Source organism: Carassius auratus, chromosome 23 (assembly GCF_003368295.1).
Source record: "Carassius auratus strain Wakin chromosome 23, ASM336829v1, whole genome shotgun sequence".
NCBI lineage: Eukaryota > Metazoa > Chordata > Actinopteri > Cypriniformes > Cyprinidae > Carassius > Carassius auratus.
In genome coordinates this window covers 6434747-6452889 of record NC_039265.1, presented here as the reverse complement: position 1 = coordinate 6452889, position 18143 = coordinate 6434747, and the positions used below count along the sequence as shown (strand labels likewise).

At 40.1% G+C, this 18143-nt stretch overlaps 1 protein-coding gene across 2 annotated transcripts in view; it reads right to left on the bottom strand.

Annotated features, from left to right (window-relative positions):
• Window positions 1-41: 41 nt before the first annotated feature.
• lama5 (laminin, alpha 5) overlaps window positions 42-18143 on the bottom strand; it is a 70852-nt gene continuing 52750 nt past the window's right edge. For both annotated transcript variants that reach the window (XM_026199463.1, XM_026199462.1), the window contains exons 42-80: window positions 17131-17244; window positions 16788-16918; window positions 16465-16545; window positions 15866-16080; window positions 15678-15778; window positions 15420-15603; window positions 15196-15336; window positions 14931-15082; window positions 14640-14750; window positions 14435-14546; window positions 14188-14358; window positions 13591-13787; window positions 13309-13425; window positions 13032-13186; window positions 12322-12463; window positions 12144-12243; window positions 11952-12065; window positions 11253-11438; window positions 11028-11170; window positions 10775-10957; window positions 10499-10635; window positions 10235-10388; window positions 9144-9286; window positions 8882-9044; window positions 8668-8799; window positions 8438-8580; window positions 8222-8354; window positions 7320-7460; window positions 7064-7194; window positions 6817-6981; window positions 6568-6694; window positions 6173-6321; window positions 3444-3633; window positions 3217-3363; window positions 2262-2409; window positions 2042-2172; window positions 1837-1930; window positions 749-868; window positions 42-627 (exon numbers count right to left, since the gene is read on the bottom strand). In XM_026199463.1, coding sequence (XP_026055248.1) covers window positions 479-627; window positions 749-868; window positions 1837-1930; window positions 2042-2172; window positions 2262-2409; window positions 3217-3363; window positions 3444-3633; window positions 6173-6321; window positions 6568-6694; window positions 6817-6981; window positions 7064-7194; window positions 7320-7460; window positions 8222-8354; window positions 8438-8580; window positions 8668-8799; window positions 8882-9044; window positions 9144-9286; window positions 10235-10388; window positions 10499-10635; window positions 10775-10957; window positions 11028-11170; window positions 11253-11438; window positions 11952-12065; window positions 12144-12243; window positions 12322-12463; window positions 13032-13186; window positions 13309-13425; window positions 13591-13787; window positions 14188-14358; window positions 14435-14546; window positions 14640-14750; window positions 14931-15082; window positions 15196-15336; window positions 15420-15603; window positions 15678-15778; window positions 15866-16080; window positions 16465-16545; window positions 16788-16918; window positions 17131-17244 — 5547 coding nt within the window. In that variant the 3' untranslated portion in view covers window positions 42-478. The remainder of the gene's footprint in view (window positions 628-748; window positions 869-1836; window positions 1931-2041; window positions 2173-2261; window positions 2410-3216; window positions 3364-3443; window positions 3634-6172; window positions 6322-6567; window positions 6695-6816; window positions 6982-7063; window positions 7195-7319; window positions 7461-8221; window positions 8355-8437; window positions 8581-8667; window positions 8800-8881; window positions 9045-9143; window positions 9287-10234; window positions 10389-10498; window positions 10636-10774; window positions 10958-11027; window positions 11171-11252; window positions 11439-11951; window positions 12066-12143; window positions 12244-12321; window positions 12464-13031; window positions 13187-13308; window positions 13426-13590; window positions 13788-14187; window positions 14359-14434; window positions 14547-14639; window positions 14751-14930; window positions 15083-15195; window positions 15337-15419; window positions 15604-15677; window positions 15779-15865; window positions 16081-16464; window positions 16546-16787; window positions 16919-17130; window positions 17245-18143) is intronic.

The following is an 18143-nucleotide window of genomic DNA, read 5'->3' as shown; positions in this document are numbered from 1 at the left end:
ATCTGTGAAGTTGATCAGCATGAAATCAGAGTGACAAAACATAAAGGAAATGTTTATTGCTATTTAAAAATACAGCCGAGGGAGTCTGACAAAATATCAAGTGACAAAAATAATATTTCTTGAGTTTTCAACTCCAGTGATTTTACACAATACACAATGAATCCCTATGGCACATGGGAAATCCACATTCAATTGCCCTCCAGTGTTTTTAAACAACTAAATATTTAATGGTCATATGATTGTATCAATGAAATGTACTAATTAAAACTGGAACGATCTCTATTCCTCTGGTCCCTGCCGTTCTGAACATTATAGTTTATCAGTGGCGTATCGGCACTTACAGTGCGTCTTAGTGAAACTACCTACACAGGTATCATGAAAGTAAAGATAAATATCAGTTAAATTAAATGCTAAGCAAACCCACCACCTGCTGATTTGATAGTGTGAGAAGAGTATGTAGGGTTAATGCAGCTGAGGTCTATAGTGCAGGGCAGCCCTGCGTCCCCACAGATCCAGACACTGACAGAGGTTTGGACAGCATGACAGGCCTGTGGTTTAGGACGGTTCTCCTCACACATCCGTGGGAAGAGAGGACGGTGGACGGGAGACCTGGCACTGCTATGGTCTCTGCACACAAGACGACCACCGCACCTCATTTATTTCAATGTAAGATTCCATTCATTCAGCTTTAATAATTGTACTTGACAGGAATTATAAATCTAGATTTGGTAGCGTTGAGATGTCATACCTGGCACGCCGCCCAGATAAACGGTCTCTTTGCCCCCATTTGATCTGCTGGGTTTGGGACCCACTCCATGTTCACTCGCCGCATCCACATGTAGCTGGATGACGTTGCTCTTCTTCACAACTAAAATCACAAAAATGCAATTTATATTTTAACTATTGCCGTCAGTCAATTAAAATGTTTAATTAATTAGCTGGTGGGATAAATTAATCGAATTAAAATTGGCTGTGTTAAAATACCCACAAAAGATCATTTCAAGCTATTATTGTGTTACAAGAGAAAAAAATCAAGTAGACATCACAATAGTAGGTTTAGAAATGTTTTTTTTTTTTTTTTTAAATTTAAGTCGCCATAAAATTTAATACACATAAACGTTTAGGCTGCAATGGCCTAAAGGGACACCGTTATGGTTTCCAGACCATAAAATATAAAAGATGTTGTTCTATCCCTTTAATGTCTTTTTTTATTTGTCTATTTATTTATTTCAAATAAATAAAATTACACTCTAAAGAAGAAAGTAAAACTGCCAGCAGGTGGCGGTAAATGTCTTTGCGATTTTTTTTTTCTTTGTTGATTCACACGATTTGTTCAAAACACGTTGGCAAAATTGAGCAAAAAGACAACACTGTGTTTAAAATATAACAATATTTATTGAACTGTTGTATAAAATCCATTTGGACTCGGTATTCGTAGGTATTCGGACCTAAACAGCACTCGTCTGATATTGCGTTCACTACTCATGTGATATAAATATGAGAAAAAAACTCATACGGGGCATTTTTTGCCCCAGTATCTTGAATTTTACTGCCTTTTATTGAGTTGTTGCCCTGCATCATATGTGAACAGTCCACTGTGTGAAATGTAAGATGACGTACAGGTGTGGAGGGCGGGGCCAGTGCCTTAACTGCATTTAAATATTTAAATCGCATTTTTTAAACGAATTATTTAACGTGTTAAACTGAGAGCCAAGTAAAGTTACTAATGCTAATAATGATATTACATTTAAATGTCTTAGGTTTCCAAATAAAAAAATACAAGGAGGACAAACTGGTTAAGTGCAGTGTGATTGTTAGTGTTTTAGAGAGACTCACTTGCAATAGTGTGCCATCCTCCGTCACAGAGAGACTCTTCTGGTGTGAGACTGACTGAAAACTCTCCACTGCCGCTGTTCACCAACACAGTCACCTGCAGAGAACAGACAGACACTTCAAACTGCTGTACGGACACGTCCCACTGACCCTATATGACTTCCCTGTTGAGTTATTGCATGTGTATGTGTGAGTGCATGTGTGTCACCTGGCCCTGGTTCAGATAGAGACTCAGCTGTTGAGTTTTCTTGGCTCCAGCGTGCACCAGGAGTCCCGAGTCCGAAACCAGGCGCACTTCCAGCTGGATCTCGAGGTCCCGGGCCAACACCAGCGATTCGTCTAGCATGACAGAGAGGAGCAATAAACAAAGTGTGCTGTACAGCATCTGTCTGAATTCAGTCTGAAGCGTGTTTGATTGGCTGGCTCACCGATGGTCAGATATCCTCCCTGGCTGGAGAAGTAAACCCCGGGCTGGAGGGGCTGCTGGTAACAGGGTGTCACTCCCACACTGTGAGAGGGGCTCTGTGATGGCACCTCGTTCAGACTCAGATCCCGCACACAGCCAACAAAACCAGCCTGAAAGATAGGAACGCACAGAAAGACAGAAAAGTCAAGGTCACAAAGACATTTCTCTGTGATTATGTTCAGACAGGTTCCATCCAAAACACAGAGAGCTACCCACCAAAACAGCTTTTTAGGGTACCATGAGTGCACTCCTGAACTGAAGGCTGCTCCAAACTTTATCATTATCATTATCATTAAATATATCCTTAATGGGTGAGACAGTTTCAAAATGCATTGCGTTGAGTTCAGTGGAAAAAACCGTGACCTATTAATATTCAAAATAAAACTTTAGATTAAAAACATGGTAATTTAAACTCTAATAAAATCCATTCTGAATTTAGTTTTTATGTAATAAAATTATATAATTGTTTGTAAAATAAAACATTGTGAATCAAGACCTGTATTTCAAATAAAATAAAAAATAGAAAGAAATGTTCAGTGTAATTAAAAACCATTTATTTATAATTTTTCATGCTAACGTCAAATTCCTATGAAAATACTGTGATTATTTAATAAATAAAAATAAAATATATAATTGTAATATAAATATGTGTATTTGTGTGTCATCTTATTAAAATAAAACATGATTTTGATTCATGTGAAATAAAACCAAACATTTGTAAAGAGGAAAAAATGCAACGAACAGTCAATCTAATCCAACATCTGTGCACACTTGCTAACATCAATACTAACATCAGCCTCTTGTTCTCTTATTGCCCATATAGAGCATTTCATTTCAGCCACTATATAAGCAGTGGACAACAAGGCAGTCACTCGCAGTTCACTCGTTTTGAACAGAGTATGTATAAGACTGTTTACCGTCGCTGCGCTGTGGTCCGAGGGAAGTCCACCGATATAGAGAGGAGCACTGAACACACTCTTTCCTCCGCTCTTCACCGTCTTTCTCTGAGTGTCGATGCCGTCCACTGTCAGAGAGGCCCTGTCAGACTCCACCCTTACAAACACCTGCACTAGTTCATGGATAAAATAAGAAATCTGGGAAACACAAATATATGTCTAAAATCGTAACTCGTCCACATACGAACCGTGTGCCACAGGCCATCGTTGTATTTCTTTTTGCTGCGTATGCTGGTCTTCCTCTTTCCACCGTTGACCGTCAGCATCAGATGGCCATCGAACACCGAGAGCGTCATGGTCCTCTGGCCTTTCCCTCCCGCCACGTGGAAAATCAGTCCACTCGAGGAGTTCACACGCACACCCACAGAGATGTGCGGCCTGCAGATGGAGTTTAACATTTTGGCATTTTTGGTCCATATAAGTGGGTTTTTTTGGTCAGTACTGGACATATTAGGGCCTGTCGCACCGCGGGAACTACCCACTTTTTGGCATTTTCGCACAGCAGGAACTGTGTGTGATTTTAGTACCAGACTGCCTTTTTTTGAGAACCAAATTAGCTCCTAATCTGGAGCGGGGTCTATCGGTGCATTCAAGTCATGTCAGATACATCATATTTATGAGTTAAACGCACATGAATGCCACCACAAAGTCGTAATTACGAGTGGGGAAACTGAATTTTCTTTAAGCTCAGAGTTTCTGATTTGGGGCGTGTCAATGAGAAACATGACAGAATCGATGGATCGATGGATGCTACGTCTGTTGTTGACAATAATTTTTTAGTTGAAATTGATAGACAGGATTTCAATATAACCATTAATATGTTTTTATGCGATGCAGATTAGTCGCTTCATCAATTATAAAAAAATACATAAACGCAAAACACACCTGATCCAAATTCTTTGCTCTTCATTGAGTTAACAAACCCTGTTGTATTTTTTTTTTGTTTATTAAAAGAAGGTACACCGTCATCTTTTGCTGACTAAACTGACTTGAACACAGCGACGTCGTAATTACGAATTGTCAACTCAGGACTTGAACACAGCATAACCAGCACAACTGGTTCTAACCGTGACATAAGTAGACACTGAGTGGCCAGCGGAGTTCGAAAACGCCCTCACCCAAAATGATTTAAAACGCTGTTTAAACATACTGTAAACATTGTGTCAACTTATTTCGCAAGTATGATAAACAGTGATAGATTGACAGACACTGAAGTGCAGGCACTTGTAGTGAATTTAGCACTGCCAGTTGTCGTTGGAGGTTTTTAGTCCTCGTTTCCGTTCTTTCAATCACTTTATGTATACGTCGACATTCCATGTCCATTATTGTGAAACCCGCGAGATGCAACAAAAACACTGCTCCGATCACAGCATTCTCCATCCTCCTGTTGTTAATGTTGTTCTTCTTTGTTAACGTTGTTGAATGGCACACACAAATAACATCACTGTCGACCGGCTTATGTCATGTTCCAGTATACACGGTCGGTGCGAATGAAACCCTTTAAATGGTACTGAGATATAGTTCGCGCAAAATCATCACAGTACTTTAGTACTGTACATTTAGTTCTGGAACTAAAGTGGTGTGAAAGGCCCTATAATAATGATTTTCATGCTAAATTCTCATATTTTTATATTTAGATGATCTTTTGGTCATTTAACGCTCACTTAAAAGTTGAATTGGTAGAGACACCAATAATTTAAGAACAATGTTAAAGGGGGGGGGTGAAATGCTCGTTTTCACTCAATATCCTGTTAATCTTGAGTACCTATAGAGTAGTACTGCATCCTTCATAACTCCAAAAAGTCTTTAGTTTTATTATATTCATAAGAGGAAGATAGTCTGTACCGATTTTTCCCGGAAAAACACGACCGGCTGGAGGCGTGACGTGTGGGCGGAGCTAAAGAATCAGGATCGCCATTAGGCTTTTGCGTTGAGAGCGTTTGGAAGCTGTGACATTAACGTGAGGGAAAAACCATCATCCAAAACAAACTATAGCTTACAATCAGATTCAGCCGTTTATTTATGATCCAGAATCAGATCCCGAGGCTGAAACTGAACGAGAGCAGCAGCAGCAACGACTCGCTCCGAGCGGGGCTCGAACCCGGGTCTCCGGCATGGGAGGGGACGCACTAACAAGGAGGCAGAGATATTTGAAGCAGTTTTACTCACCGCCTGCGGTTCCAACACACAATCGTGACCCTTTTTCGTTGGGATTGCATCATCCTTAAGAAATAAACGATACGCAAATCCGTCGTCAAACTGGGCCTTGTTTGTAAAACAAGCATCTTCGAAATGCAGGGAACAAACAAAAACACTTGCACAACTCCGTTGATGCTCTGTAAAAATAAACTCCATCCACTTGTCCCTTAAGGCTGTTTTTTTTTTGGTAATCTGTGCAGGGTTGTCTTGCCCTGGCAACCAAAAACACACTTCTTTTCGCGACGCTCTCGCTCTGATCAGTGAATCGCTCTGATCAGTGAAATGTTTGTGCTCAGCCTCGCTATACGGGAGCGCGCACTCTTCCGGCAGAAGTGCCCTAGGACCCATATAAGGAAATTCCACTCCATCTAACGTCACACAGAGCCATACTCGAAAAAAACTTTCCGAAACTTGTGACAAACCGGAAGGAGTATTTTGGGAACAGAAATACTCCTTCAAACGTACAACTTAATTTTTGAAACTTTGTCCATGTTTAGCATGGGAATCCAACTCTTTAACAGTGTAAAAAACTCAGTATGCATGAAATAGCATTTCTCCCCCCCCCCCCCCCCTTTAAATGTAATGGCAAAATGAATATAAATTCTTCATTCTGTACATTATATTGCTTTGATTTATAACTGCTGAACTACATGTAATTGCTTTACAGTGTTTTCTTACTGTGAGTTTTTCTTTAACGTTTGTTTGTTTTTATACTCACGCCTTGCTGAACGCTTGAGGCAGCGAATCAAATCTCAGATGGCTGTGGGAGGAGCCACTGAAATGATGAGCGTCGCCCTCCTGGACGGACAGCTCACCCTGACAGGAGTCACGTGCCATCCGACTTCTTGAACTTCCTTGAGGCTTCTTCTGTTAAGTCACAAACAGATGCACATTTCATGGGCTCTTATTTAAATAACACGATTATCTATTATTAAGAAAATCATTTACTATTAAAAATAAATGGTTTATGCGTTAACGGAAAATGAGTTCATACTAGCAAAGTAATATAATACTTAAAATAATATAAAAACGAATGTGTTGTTATACAGTAATTTTCTAATTAATTTTTTTTAGAAAAATAAAATAAATTTTTTACATTTTTAAAAATAGTACCTTTGGATTCTTTCGCCGTGGTGAATCCAGTATTTCCAGTGGGACTGAAGAGGAGGGGCAAACAAATGTGTATTCGTGTCCCTCTTGAGCTTTTTTCATATCTTCTACAATCTGGGGCTCATTATTTCTATTAACATGATGTAGAAATGGAAAAAAAGCTTTCATAAATGTATTTTTGATCAAAATTTATCCGATCACTCATTGGGATTTTCCTCCATGAGTGTATTTTGAACACATTGCATCACACACCTCTTCATGAAGAAGTTACTGACGCAGCCGGTGAGGTTAGTGAGGTCGCGTGACTCCGGTGTGCCGCCCACGTAAGAAACGTCAGAAAGCAGTGCCGTCCTGCTGTCAGCCGCACTAACAATTACTCCTTGCTTCTCAAGAACGTCATCTATATACACAAGTAACCTAAACAAAGGCAGAAATTGTCACAACCCCAGACACAAACACAGTTTTATTGTATATTAATATTAAACGCAGAGCGGCATACCCATCTCCGGTGCGGTAAAATGCAACATAGTGACTGTTGTCATCGTTGTACGTCTTCTGAGACCTGACTCCATTTTTTTCAGTACTGACTACTACATGGCCGCTGTCTAATAGCACCTGACACCTGTCACTCTGAGCGGACCAAGACAACAGATGTGAGTGTCTTTAGTAGCAAACACTAAAATACATCATTTAGAAGTGACGTTGTATGTTATAAACTCAAAATATGATTTGATAAGTCAAACTGTAATGTGTACCTGGCCTTGGCGGTAAAACATGAGCCCGGTTTGCTGATCAGTTCTGAAGCCGATGCCAGCATAGAAGTTTTCTGGATTCACTACATCGTCCATTTTCAAGCCCAGGTATCCTTCTCCAGTGAAACGAGCCTCACGAGTGAACTAACACACAACACAAACACACAAACGTGTGTCTTAATGCAGACGATGTCATATGTGCTGGAGGGAATTTACAAATTCTGCTTATAAAACTGATTCAAAGTGATTTTGGTATCAAGCCAGACACTCAACTGAGTTAATTCAAGTGTGTTGCCTCATCGCAAAAGAACACAGATGACATGCTAGTAACTTGCTAGTCTTGCTAGCGACATGGCTAGTCACTTGCTAATTATGCTAGCGACATGCTAGCAACATGCTAATCATGCTATAAACATGCTAGTCACATGCTTTTCATGCTAGAAACATCCTAATCATGCTAGCAACATGTTAGTCAAATGCTAATCATGCTAGAAACATGATAGAGACATGCTAGTAACTTGCTAATCATGCTAGCGACATGGCTAGTCACTTGTTAATTAAGCTAGCAACATGCTAGATACCTTGCTAATCATGCTAAGTACATGCTAGTGACATGCTAGATACCTTGCTAATCATGTTAAGTACATGCTAGCGACATGCAAGATACCTTGCTAATCATGCTAAGTACATGCTAGTCACTTGGTAATCATGCATTTTCAAACTTTCTAAACTTTTCAAACTTTCTGATCAGGCTTTCTCAAGCCAACTTAAAGTTTGTCTTGACGAACTTTTTTATCTAGTTCAAGTGTGTTGCCTCATCGCAAAAGAACACAAATGTTCCAGAACCATGAGCAGAATTGAATGTAGATTCCCAACCCTATTGAAACCAGTATGATGATGCTCACCAGCAGGTCATCTGGACAGCCATAGCTGATCCCTGCACTCTTCATGGTCTTCATTTGAACAAAGCTTCTCATGGCCTTAATGGTCCTGAGGCAGCCCTTTATGGAGCCGCGCTTACCAAACACACTCTTTAAACTGCAATGACATGCACAGATAGTTCAGATTGTGCACAATTGGATCTAGATATGACTTCTCTGGGGAAATATCTGCATGGTCACCTCTCGGGCATCTGATCATCTGGTACCCCACCCAGGAAATATCGACCCGAGAAGTTGAGCTCTTCGCTGGAAAGTGTGTAGACCTTCTGGCGATCCAGCCTCACTAGCATTTCATTTTTTGACAGTTGAAAGATGACATCCAACTGAAAACAACAAACACAAATCATAAAACTTACAGAGATGAGCAGATAGGCAAGACAATACTGGAATAAATAGAGAATTTTACTCACAAATTTCGCCTGCGCGTTACCGATTTTAATTTTGGACTCTTGTTGTGGGTCAGTTAAGCTAGACAACTTTCCTTCAAGGTTATGGAGGACTTTCAGAAGACCTCCTTGCACAGCTATGCACACATACTTATCCTGAGAAGAAAAAAGAAAGATATTAACACATGATAACGTGTGAAACAATTGCAAACCCTACGTTTTGCAGTCTGAGTCTCACCTGTCTTTGGAACAACAGGAGAATCCCGTTTTGCGAGATGAGTTTGACATGCTGCTCAAACACACGGTCGTCCTTCACAGTTTCGAACAAAACCTCAACATAGCCCGAACCATCAAAATACACTCCGTCAACTACCCACTCGGGCGTATTTGCTGGCCTCTTCCTGTTTAAACACACAAAGAGATTTTACAAGGAATGCACTCTCGCAAAGACGTTAACACAGATATATGATTTAATAAATAATAAATGAAAGCTCTCTGACCGTGAACAAGGGAGTTCAGTTGTGGTGTTCATTTGGAAGGCTTGCTCGAAGTTATAGAGGCTGACTAGTTCTTCATTTAGACTTAATAACTCCAGGCAGCCCTTGAAGAAGTTAGGAGATGCCATGTTCAGATCCACTGGAGGCTGTGTGTGTTTAAGAAAAAGAGAAAGAGATTGTGACTTTTTTTGGAAGAAAATGTTTTGAAATGAATGACAAAAATAGCAAATTATATACCAGCTGAGTTTTGGTCGCATTTGGTTTGCTTGGTTGGGTTTGAAAGACAATTAAAATCAAGTAACATTATTGACATGACTGCACTGACACCATTGGAGGAAAACAACACTTGAACTGAATTGACCTGGATAAAATGACACTATTTATGACTGTAAACCTGCTTTAATTTAATCAATCTTTTTCATAATTGATACAACTAATTGTGCCGCACTAGTCCTCAAAAGTGAAGCCATTGCGTTTCAATCACCCCTAGGTGACTGGTCCCAGTATAGGTCATAAGCCCTGCCCTCTCCATGTAATCTAATGGGACGTGAGACAAACTGAATAATTACATTTAAAGTAAGTTTGGTTTTAGTTAGTTAAGTGATGGTATAAAAATGGGAATGTGACATCATGATTGACAGCTGAGACTGAAAGCATCTCTGAGCGAACTGAGGCACCAACTGAAGCCTCTTATACGAAAAATCAGCAGACCAGTCAGGCTAATTTAAAAAAGGGTCAGGGGCGTGTGTTTGCGATCGACTCTGAGGGAGTGTGGGCGGGACGCGGCTCCACTTTGCTCTCTACTGTGTAGACTCTTGTCCCAAATCAACGCAATATGGCAGCGCCCAATTGGGAAAATGGCCACTTCACTTTTCTTTAATGGAAGTGAATGAAGGTGCGTCATCCAGCAGTTAGGGGTTCGGTGCCTTGCTCTACATTCACTCCCATTTCTACAATTGCAATCTTTGGATTACGAGTCCGAATCTCAAACCATTAGGCCACTTCCCCACGACTTGATTGGCTCAAGTCAAAAGTGCCCACCCCTAACTGTTTATTATATCCTGCTCCATAGATATGGGTTTTGCTTTACTCACAGTGAATGTGCTGGGATAAGATCCGACATAAAACACAGTCTCCTCAGCTGGTAAGTTGAGCAGGCCTTTTCCTTCCTTTGCCTCCATGCTTTGTTTAAATATTTTAGTTTCTTCTGAGTCTGTGGACATTGCCATCTGACCGTATTGTAGAGTCCTGCATGCAAAGAATACACAAACACAGTAGAAATACAGCTAGAATATAATTTCAGTGAAGTCTAAGCTCCACAGATACATGTCGGTATTGATGGTGTGCAGGTTTCCTACCTCTCCAGGACAATTTTGTTGAAGTAATCCTTGCTCACGTCCTCAGTCATTAGCACCTGCGCTGTATCTTCTCCCACATTGAAGTACCAGCGCAGCTTTGATCCTTCCAGTGTCACTGCCATATAATCTTTTTTGGACTACAACGCACAAACACATGTTTATATTTAAATACTGTGTATAATTAATCACGCGTAACTCAAAACAGCTTTATATAATGCATGACATGCAACATATTATAATGGTACAGATTAGATTAGGCTGAGGAGGTCATCTTACATCTTTGTTTCCAAGGTAGAGGACAAACTGGGGTTTGGTGGAGTCAGTTTGGCGCAGTGTACGTGTGGCACGTGGTAGCTTGATGTACATGTGTAGCGATGAATAGGCTGCCAGGTCGGCCACATTGCTGGGCGTCCGCACTTGTACTCCTGAGTTACCATTAAACTGCATCGACACGCTCACCTGAAGAACAGACAGTGGAGTCACTGCGGGGAAAAACTGGGGACACTTTGAGACGTCTGAAGAGCTGTACCTTGTTGGCAGCGTTGCGAGCCTGTTTAATGAGCTGGCGGATTCTCTGGATGCTGTCGGAGATGTTGGACGGCTGAAACGAGGTGTTCTGCAGACGATCCAACTTCTCCATCAGCTGAGGAAGAGTGTCGCTCAGCGCCGCCACTGCAGGAACACACAAACACTTTGGAGTTGATGTGAAAGCAAATCAAGATCACACACGCTCACTCAGCTTCCTCACACGCACCTGAGGTATTGGCATCATTGAGGGCTTTGTTGATATCGTCGCTGGTGGCGTTTGAGTCTCCGTACTGCTTCTGCCACTCCTCCAGCTGCTTCTGAATCGGAGCCAGCGCGTTGCTAACATTAGCCACCGTATTGTTAGCCTGCTCCACCGCGCTCTTAGCTGCGGCGATGTCTTCTGCTATGTCTTCTGCATCATTTCAACACATTTGAATGACAATGTTTATGTCATGCTTTTTATTCAATTAAGCTTGACAGACAATATATGTAACAGCGTTTAAAAGTTTGCGAGCAGTATAAAAAAAAATACTTTCATTCAGCAATGATGCATTAAATTGATAAAAAGTGAAAGTAAATGCATTTATAAGGAAGCAATTTCTATTTCAAATAAATTATGTTCTTTTGAACTTTCTATGCATCAAATCTCAAAGAAACATAGAAAGAAATGTTTCCTGAATGATCATGTGACACTGAAGACTGGAGTAATGATGAGCATCACAGGAATGAATTACATTTTAAAACATAAAAAAAAAAGAAAATAAATGAGCAAATAAATGATGAGCACAAGATAAGTCTTTCCAAAATATAAAAAAAATCTTACCACCCCCAAAATTTTAAACGGTAGTGTATTTATTTGCCAGTTAGCTGGCTATGAGTTAGATCACGATGAAATCAATGAAGACTAAGGACTTTGAGCTCTGACCTCGACTGACATTGAGGCTATTCTGAATCTTCTTTAGCTCTTGGAGCATCTTCTCCTTTTTCTTTTCAGCATCCTGCAAACTTTTCTGTATTGAGTCCACACGTGGCTTTAGACCTGCCAAAGATAAAGTAATGGCCTGCATTAGACCGAGGTTCACAACACCTTGAAAGAAGAACGAGCTGCTGTTCTTACTTTGACTGCTGTTGTTCAGTTCCTCTGCTTCCTTCACGAGCTCATTACTCCTATTCTTCAGTGCAGCAGCTTGCAGGGGCAGGTCTTTGTCCTTTATGTTCTAGATCAATAAACGTGTGTCACTTCCTCATGTTTTCGGAGCAGTTAAGATGCATTGATGTGTACGCATTGACTGTACCTCCAGAGCCTCAGTAGCAGCTTCTCTGGCTTTCTTAGCTGCAGTCTCGGCTTCCAGCACGCTGTTTGAGATGTCAGTGTATGCTCGAGATGCGTTCAGAGCACGCTGTAGGAAACCGTCTCGATTGAAACCAGATATTAGACTGCACAACAACAAACACAAGGCCACAATTTAAATATGCATTCATCATATTAGAGGAGGTCATAATAGAGAGTACAAGAATGTGCATTATATAACCAAGCTGACATATATTGATTAAGATCATCGTATCAGCCAATAACTGTTTCTTCTTGGCTGGTTGGCTGGTTAACAGACATGACAGTTTCCTCAGGTCTGTCTCAAAATGTACCTGTCAATCGATGATGATTGATGAATGCATTGCTTTTTTAATTTAACTTCCAAATTAATTAATTAAATTAAAAATAAATTTTTCTTTTTCATTCCATGGTAATTTGTGTTATTTTTTTTTATGTGTAAAGCATTTTTGAATTATCATTGTATATGAAATATGTTAAATATACAAAATTGCTGTGCTAATTGCATTTTATTGTGCCCAATAATTATATAAAATATTGTGTAAAATATTTGTTCAGTTCAGCAAGTTTGTGGACCCTTTAATTATGTCGGATGGAATCCATCAGTCACCCTGCTTGCATCTAGCATCAGAGTTGCTCATTAAAACCCAATATAGTGTAAGTCGACCACTGTACCTGGAAAGATTACTGGCGAGCTGGTCCAGCATTTCAGCGTGTTTCTCTGCAGCTTCCACCAGGGGGATTTTACTGGCGGAGGGAGCGTATTTCTGAACCTTCTCCGCTAGAGGCTGCCTCGCTCCATCCAACTGAGCAGCCAGACGCTCATAGTCCTGATAGAGAGCACACAACATGGATGCGTACAGGAATGAGCTCAGTGAGCTTCATTTAGAACACACAGAAATGCTTTATTTGAATCTGCATACACAAGCGTACTGTTCCTGTACATATGTACCTCTTTGGAGTCCTGGAGCATGGAGAGGAGGTCGTTGACCTGCGTCACATCATCCTCTGCCATCTGAAGCTGGTTCTCCACCTCCTTCTGCTTCTTCAGCAGGTTATTTACTGTATTCTACAAAAACACAACAAAGAAATTCATTTATTCATATGGCAATTCCATTAAATTCCTCTTCCAATTCAGATTCCTTTGATGTGTGGCCATTTGGACTCAAACTCCGTCTCTTAAAGTTGGTATTTTGTTCCAATCCTGTGCATGTGCATGTGTTTGTATAAATACCTGCAACTCCTCCAGGCGTTTCTGGTTAATATTGTTGGCCTCTGTGGCGTTTGCTGTGTTTTTGACGGCCTCGTTCATGGCATCTCTCAGATCCATCAGCTGCTGATTGAACCGGTTCAGTTTGTTTCTGATGTTCTCTGCCAAAGCCTCGTTATTTAGAGTCCGGTTCGCAATCTCATTTTTCACACGATCTACCACTACAGAGAGACAACAACTGTGAAGGACAAGGTCTACCATCTCAAACATGTAGCACTTATAAATGGCAATACAAAAGTGCTGGCTTTTTATTTTTATTTGTTCTAGATTTTTGTTCCTTTAAGTATAATGTATTATAACTGGGATTATATTTACTTGCAAGATCATATAATGCATTATAATGTGCATTACAAAGCAAACTTAATGCATTAAAAATATGTTTATAATATATAGTTATAAAGAGTACAGTATAAAGGCTGCCAAAATCCAAAATAAAGTATTTATATAGAGTCATAAGCTTAGAAAGGTACTAAAATGATCAGTTACATGCATGACAGTCCCATGCTGGTACAAAATAAAAGGTTGGTAGACATTTCTTATAGACTCTGTCCCATCACTCACACTTGTTGGCCTGGTCCAGCTCATTTTCTGCTAGTTTAGTCTGGAAGTCGAAGCTCCTGAAGCGCATGTCTCTGAGCATGGACTCCACCTCTGTTATTTTTCCAGCCAGTTCGTTCTCTTCGATCACGTTGGTCTCGTTCTGCGCTGTCCGGTTCATCTGCAGTATAATATCTGAGCAGATGCGGATATGTTGTCAGTTGAATGTGCGTGAATGGGTAAATGTAATAAGATACTTTTTTTGTCATACCTTGCACATCTCCCATGATGCCTTTAATGAATCCAAGCAGGTCTTGAGCTCTAGTGTGTGTGGAGTTAGTGCTGTCCCCTACAGCATTGCCTTTCTTTTGTGTGGCCGAGGCCTGAAACACAGACACAAGTCCTTTTTACACACTGATGGCTTGAAAACAGCAAAAAAAAAAAAAAATTGTTGATCAGATGATATTTTCTCACACCTTCTCCTCTAACTCTTTAATATCGAAGTCAATGTTTTGCAGCTCTCCCTCCAGCATACTGGCCTGGTCCCTGCTCTGGTCCAGTGTGCTGTTGTAGTTATTTATGGCATTCTAGGGCATAAAGATATAGTTGCAATAATAATGCTACACATATACAAATACAGTAGTAAATCCTAAAAGTCCTAATACAGAGTCAGAGAGTGGTTATGTGCGTGTGTGTGTGTGTGCATGTGTGTGTGTGTGCATGTGTGTATGTGTGTGTGTGTGTGTGTGTGTGTGAGAGGGACTCACAGCAATGTCCTGAATTGACGCATTGAGGCGGTTCAGTTGACCCCAGGCGACTGAGCTGGCATTGAGGCTGCTCAGCTGATGGGCAATGGACTGATAACGTTCGTTCACCTTGTCCAGATCCTCCAGCAGCACTATCACACAGCTGTCACAGGCTAAAAACAGAACGCACAACATTTGAACAGTAGTGTAACTGATAACCAATAAGTGAGCGAATGGATGAGGTATGAGTGAATGAATGAAGTGTGTCCAGTGATGCAGTACTCACGCTGACAGTGCACATCTGCTCCATGGAGCACAGGGATGCTGTATTTATTAAGACATGTGTCACACTGTTTCCCCGTCATACCTGCAGCACAACGACACTCTCCTGTGCGAGGGTCACAGCGGCCTCCTCTACACTCACACTCTACAGACCCACAGAAATACATCAATAAATTCAACTCATAATGAATCATATTCCTGCAGTGTGCATGTGTGTGTTTGACTCACTCTTGCAGCCATCAGGGCTGTAGCCCCAGTAACCTGGAGCACACTGGCGGCAGTTGGGTCCATTAACCCCGGGCTGACAGGCACACGTCCCATTAACAGGGTCACAAGGCCGAACCAACGCCGCTGCTGCTTCACAATCACACTTACGGCAACCAGAGCAGGTATCAAAGCCAAATGCCCCATCCTAAACAAAACAAAATCACCATCAACCTCCGAGACGAAACAATAGATGAAGACAAAACAGAGGAGCAGACATACCTCACAGCGGTCACAGTGGGCTCCCAGCACACCAGGCTTACAGTGGCACTGTCCCGAGTGAGGATCACAGCGTTCAGTGCCACAAGGAGAACAGTTGCATCCTGGGTAATACAGGTGGGAAAGAAGACTATCATGAGAGTTCTCTGAATACAGGAAATACCATCCAGATTGGATAAAATGTGTCTTACGAGTGCAGTTCTTGGCAGTGATGGCATCCCCGTAGAAACCTGTGGCGCAGATCTCACAGTGCGGCCCAGCGGAGTTGTGCATGCAGCTCTGACACTCGCCCGTCAAAGGATGGCAGTCGCTGAACAGCATGTTGGGGTCTGAGTTTCCGTTGCAGTTGCACGGCTGGCATGTGCTGCCAATCACCATTGGGTTTCCATAGTAGCCTGGTGCACATCTGTATTAGGTAAAAATAAGGGTAATTTTCATTGATTTACATACTTTTCAGTAATTTCATTTACATTTAATAACATTTTAGCAGATGCTTTTATCCAATTTAATAATAATCATCATATTTTTTATAATGTATAAATGTATAATTTTTTTTTTATTTAATTTGAAAATTATAATTGGATGAGGAGTAAAGCGCTTTGAGTGCCTAGAAAAGCGCTATATAAATGTAAGGAATTATTATTATTATAATTGAAACATTTTAATTATTTAAATTAATTTTTATTGCATTTTTATTTGTATTTATTATTATGGCAAATTGTAATAAATGTTAAAATAATAAAAAAAAAAAATGGATTAAATAACAATAACAATAAGCGTCATAACTTACCTCTCACACATGGATCCAGCATAGCCAGGCCTACATAGACACTGCATATGATTGGGCTTCTCCACACAGCGAATGGCAAAACTGATAACAAGGTCAAACAGATGACATCCTTTAATTTGAGAATGAGGCATGCTGGGATATCCAGCACTAAAATCAGCTCTTACTGGGAGTAAAAGCAGAAACCAGAAAAGAAACCAGAAAAAAAAATACACTGGGACATTACATTTCAAGCGAATCACCAGGAGAAAGACTAAGAAAAAAGGTCTGAGATGAACAGGAAACAGTAAATTAGTGGTACAGATGATGAAATAAGACAAACGCACTTGTTTGAAGCCACTCGCAGTGGACAGGGGCAGCTGGAGCAGGACACTGCGTGGCCATCAACACTGTTGTTCCCATGAAAACCACCCAGGCACTGCTCACAATGATTTCCAGCGGTATTATGACGGCAGTTCTGCGGATGAAGAGTTACATTTTCAGAAAACACTCCAAGTTGTGTTCCAATCCAACATCCATCTGGAACTTTGAAAGCTCTTTCCCAGGATCTTAAACCTTTATTAGATTTTGTTTTCCATGAAGTTCGGCATTTTACTATACCCAGTGGAATCTGAAATAGATATATATTGTCCATGTTTGAGTGTGTGATGTGATCCGTACATGACTCACCACACATATGCCAGAGCCGTCCAGACACTCATCAGAGTGACCGTTACAGTTACAGGGGACACACTTCCCGAGGAACAGCCCTTTAGTGTCTCGAAAGTAGCCTGGAGCACATTTCTGAGAGAAGGAGATTTATATCAGAACCCACAATTCAACAACACTCTTTTCCATTAATCTGTATTTCTGATTGGAAGGGTAATAAAATGTAATAAATAAACATTTTCTGTATGTCTTGTTTTTTGTTTGTTTTGTACGTGAATTGCAAGTATTCATGTACCATTTTATAAAACAATAAAAGCACTTCTTGAGAGAGATAGCGATTATGAAAATGTAACAAGCGTGTTAAATATAGCTAGTTTTGTCTATACATTTTTTTATTGTATAACTGATTAAAAAATGTATATAATTGCATAAATAATTATAATTGTATAAATCACAATTAATTTTTTTTAAATAAAAAATACATAAAATATTCTTTGTTGATAAATAAATTCATTAACTGGCAACACTTTAGTATAGGGACCATACTCGCTTTTAACTAGTTGCTTATCAGCATGCATATTACTAGCATATTGGCTATTTATTAGAAATTACCTATCACATATTTTCCATGACCATATTCTACATCCTTAATCCAACCCAATACCTAAACTTAACAACTACCTAATTATTAATAAGCAGTAATTAGGAGTTTATTGAGTCATAGTTAATAGTTGACTAATAGTGAGAACAGGAACTTAAAATAAAATAATACATTTTATGTGTTTAAACCAGTAATGTTTAAACTCCTACAATACAGCATGAATACAAAACTTTTCCAGCAGCTTTATTTTATTCCAGCATGCAAATTAAGCATGCATTATATTAGAATGTTATATTAAGCATTATATTAAGCATGCAAACTGATTTATTTATTAAAATTCCAACAGAACCTCTAAAGCGAAGAGGCATTAAATGATAGTATAGAAAATTGATTGCATGAATTCTTTTTTTTTTTTTTTTTTTTGTTAAAGCAC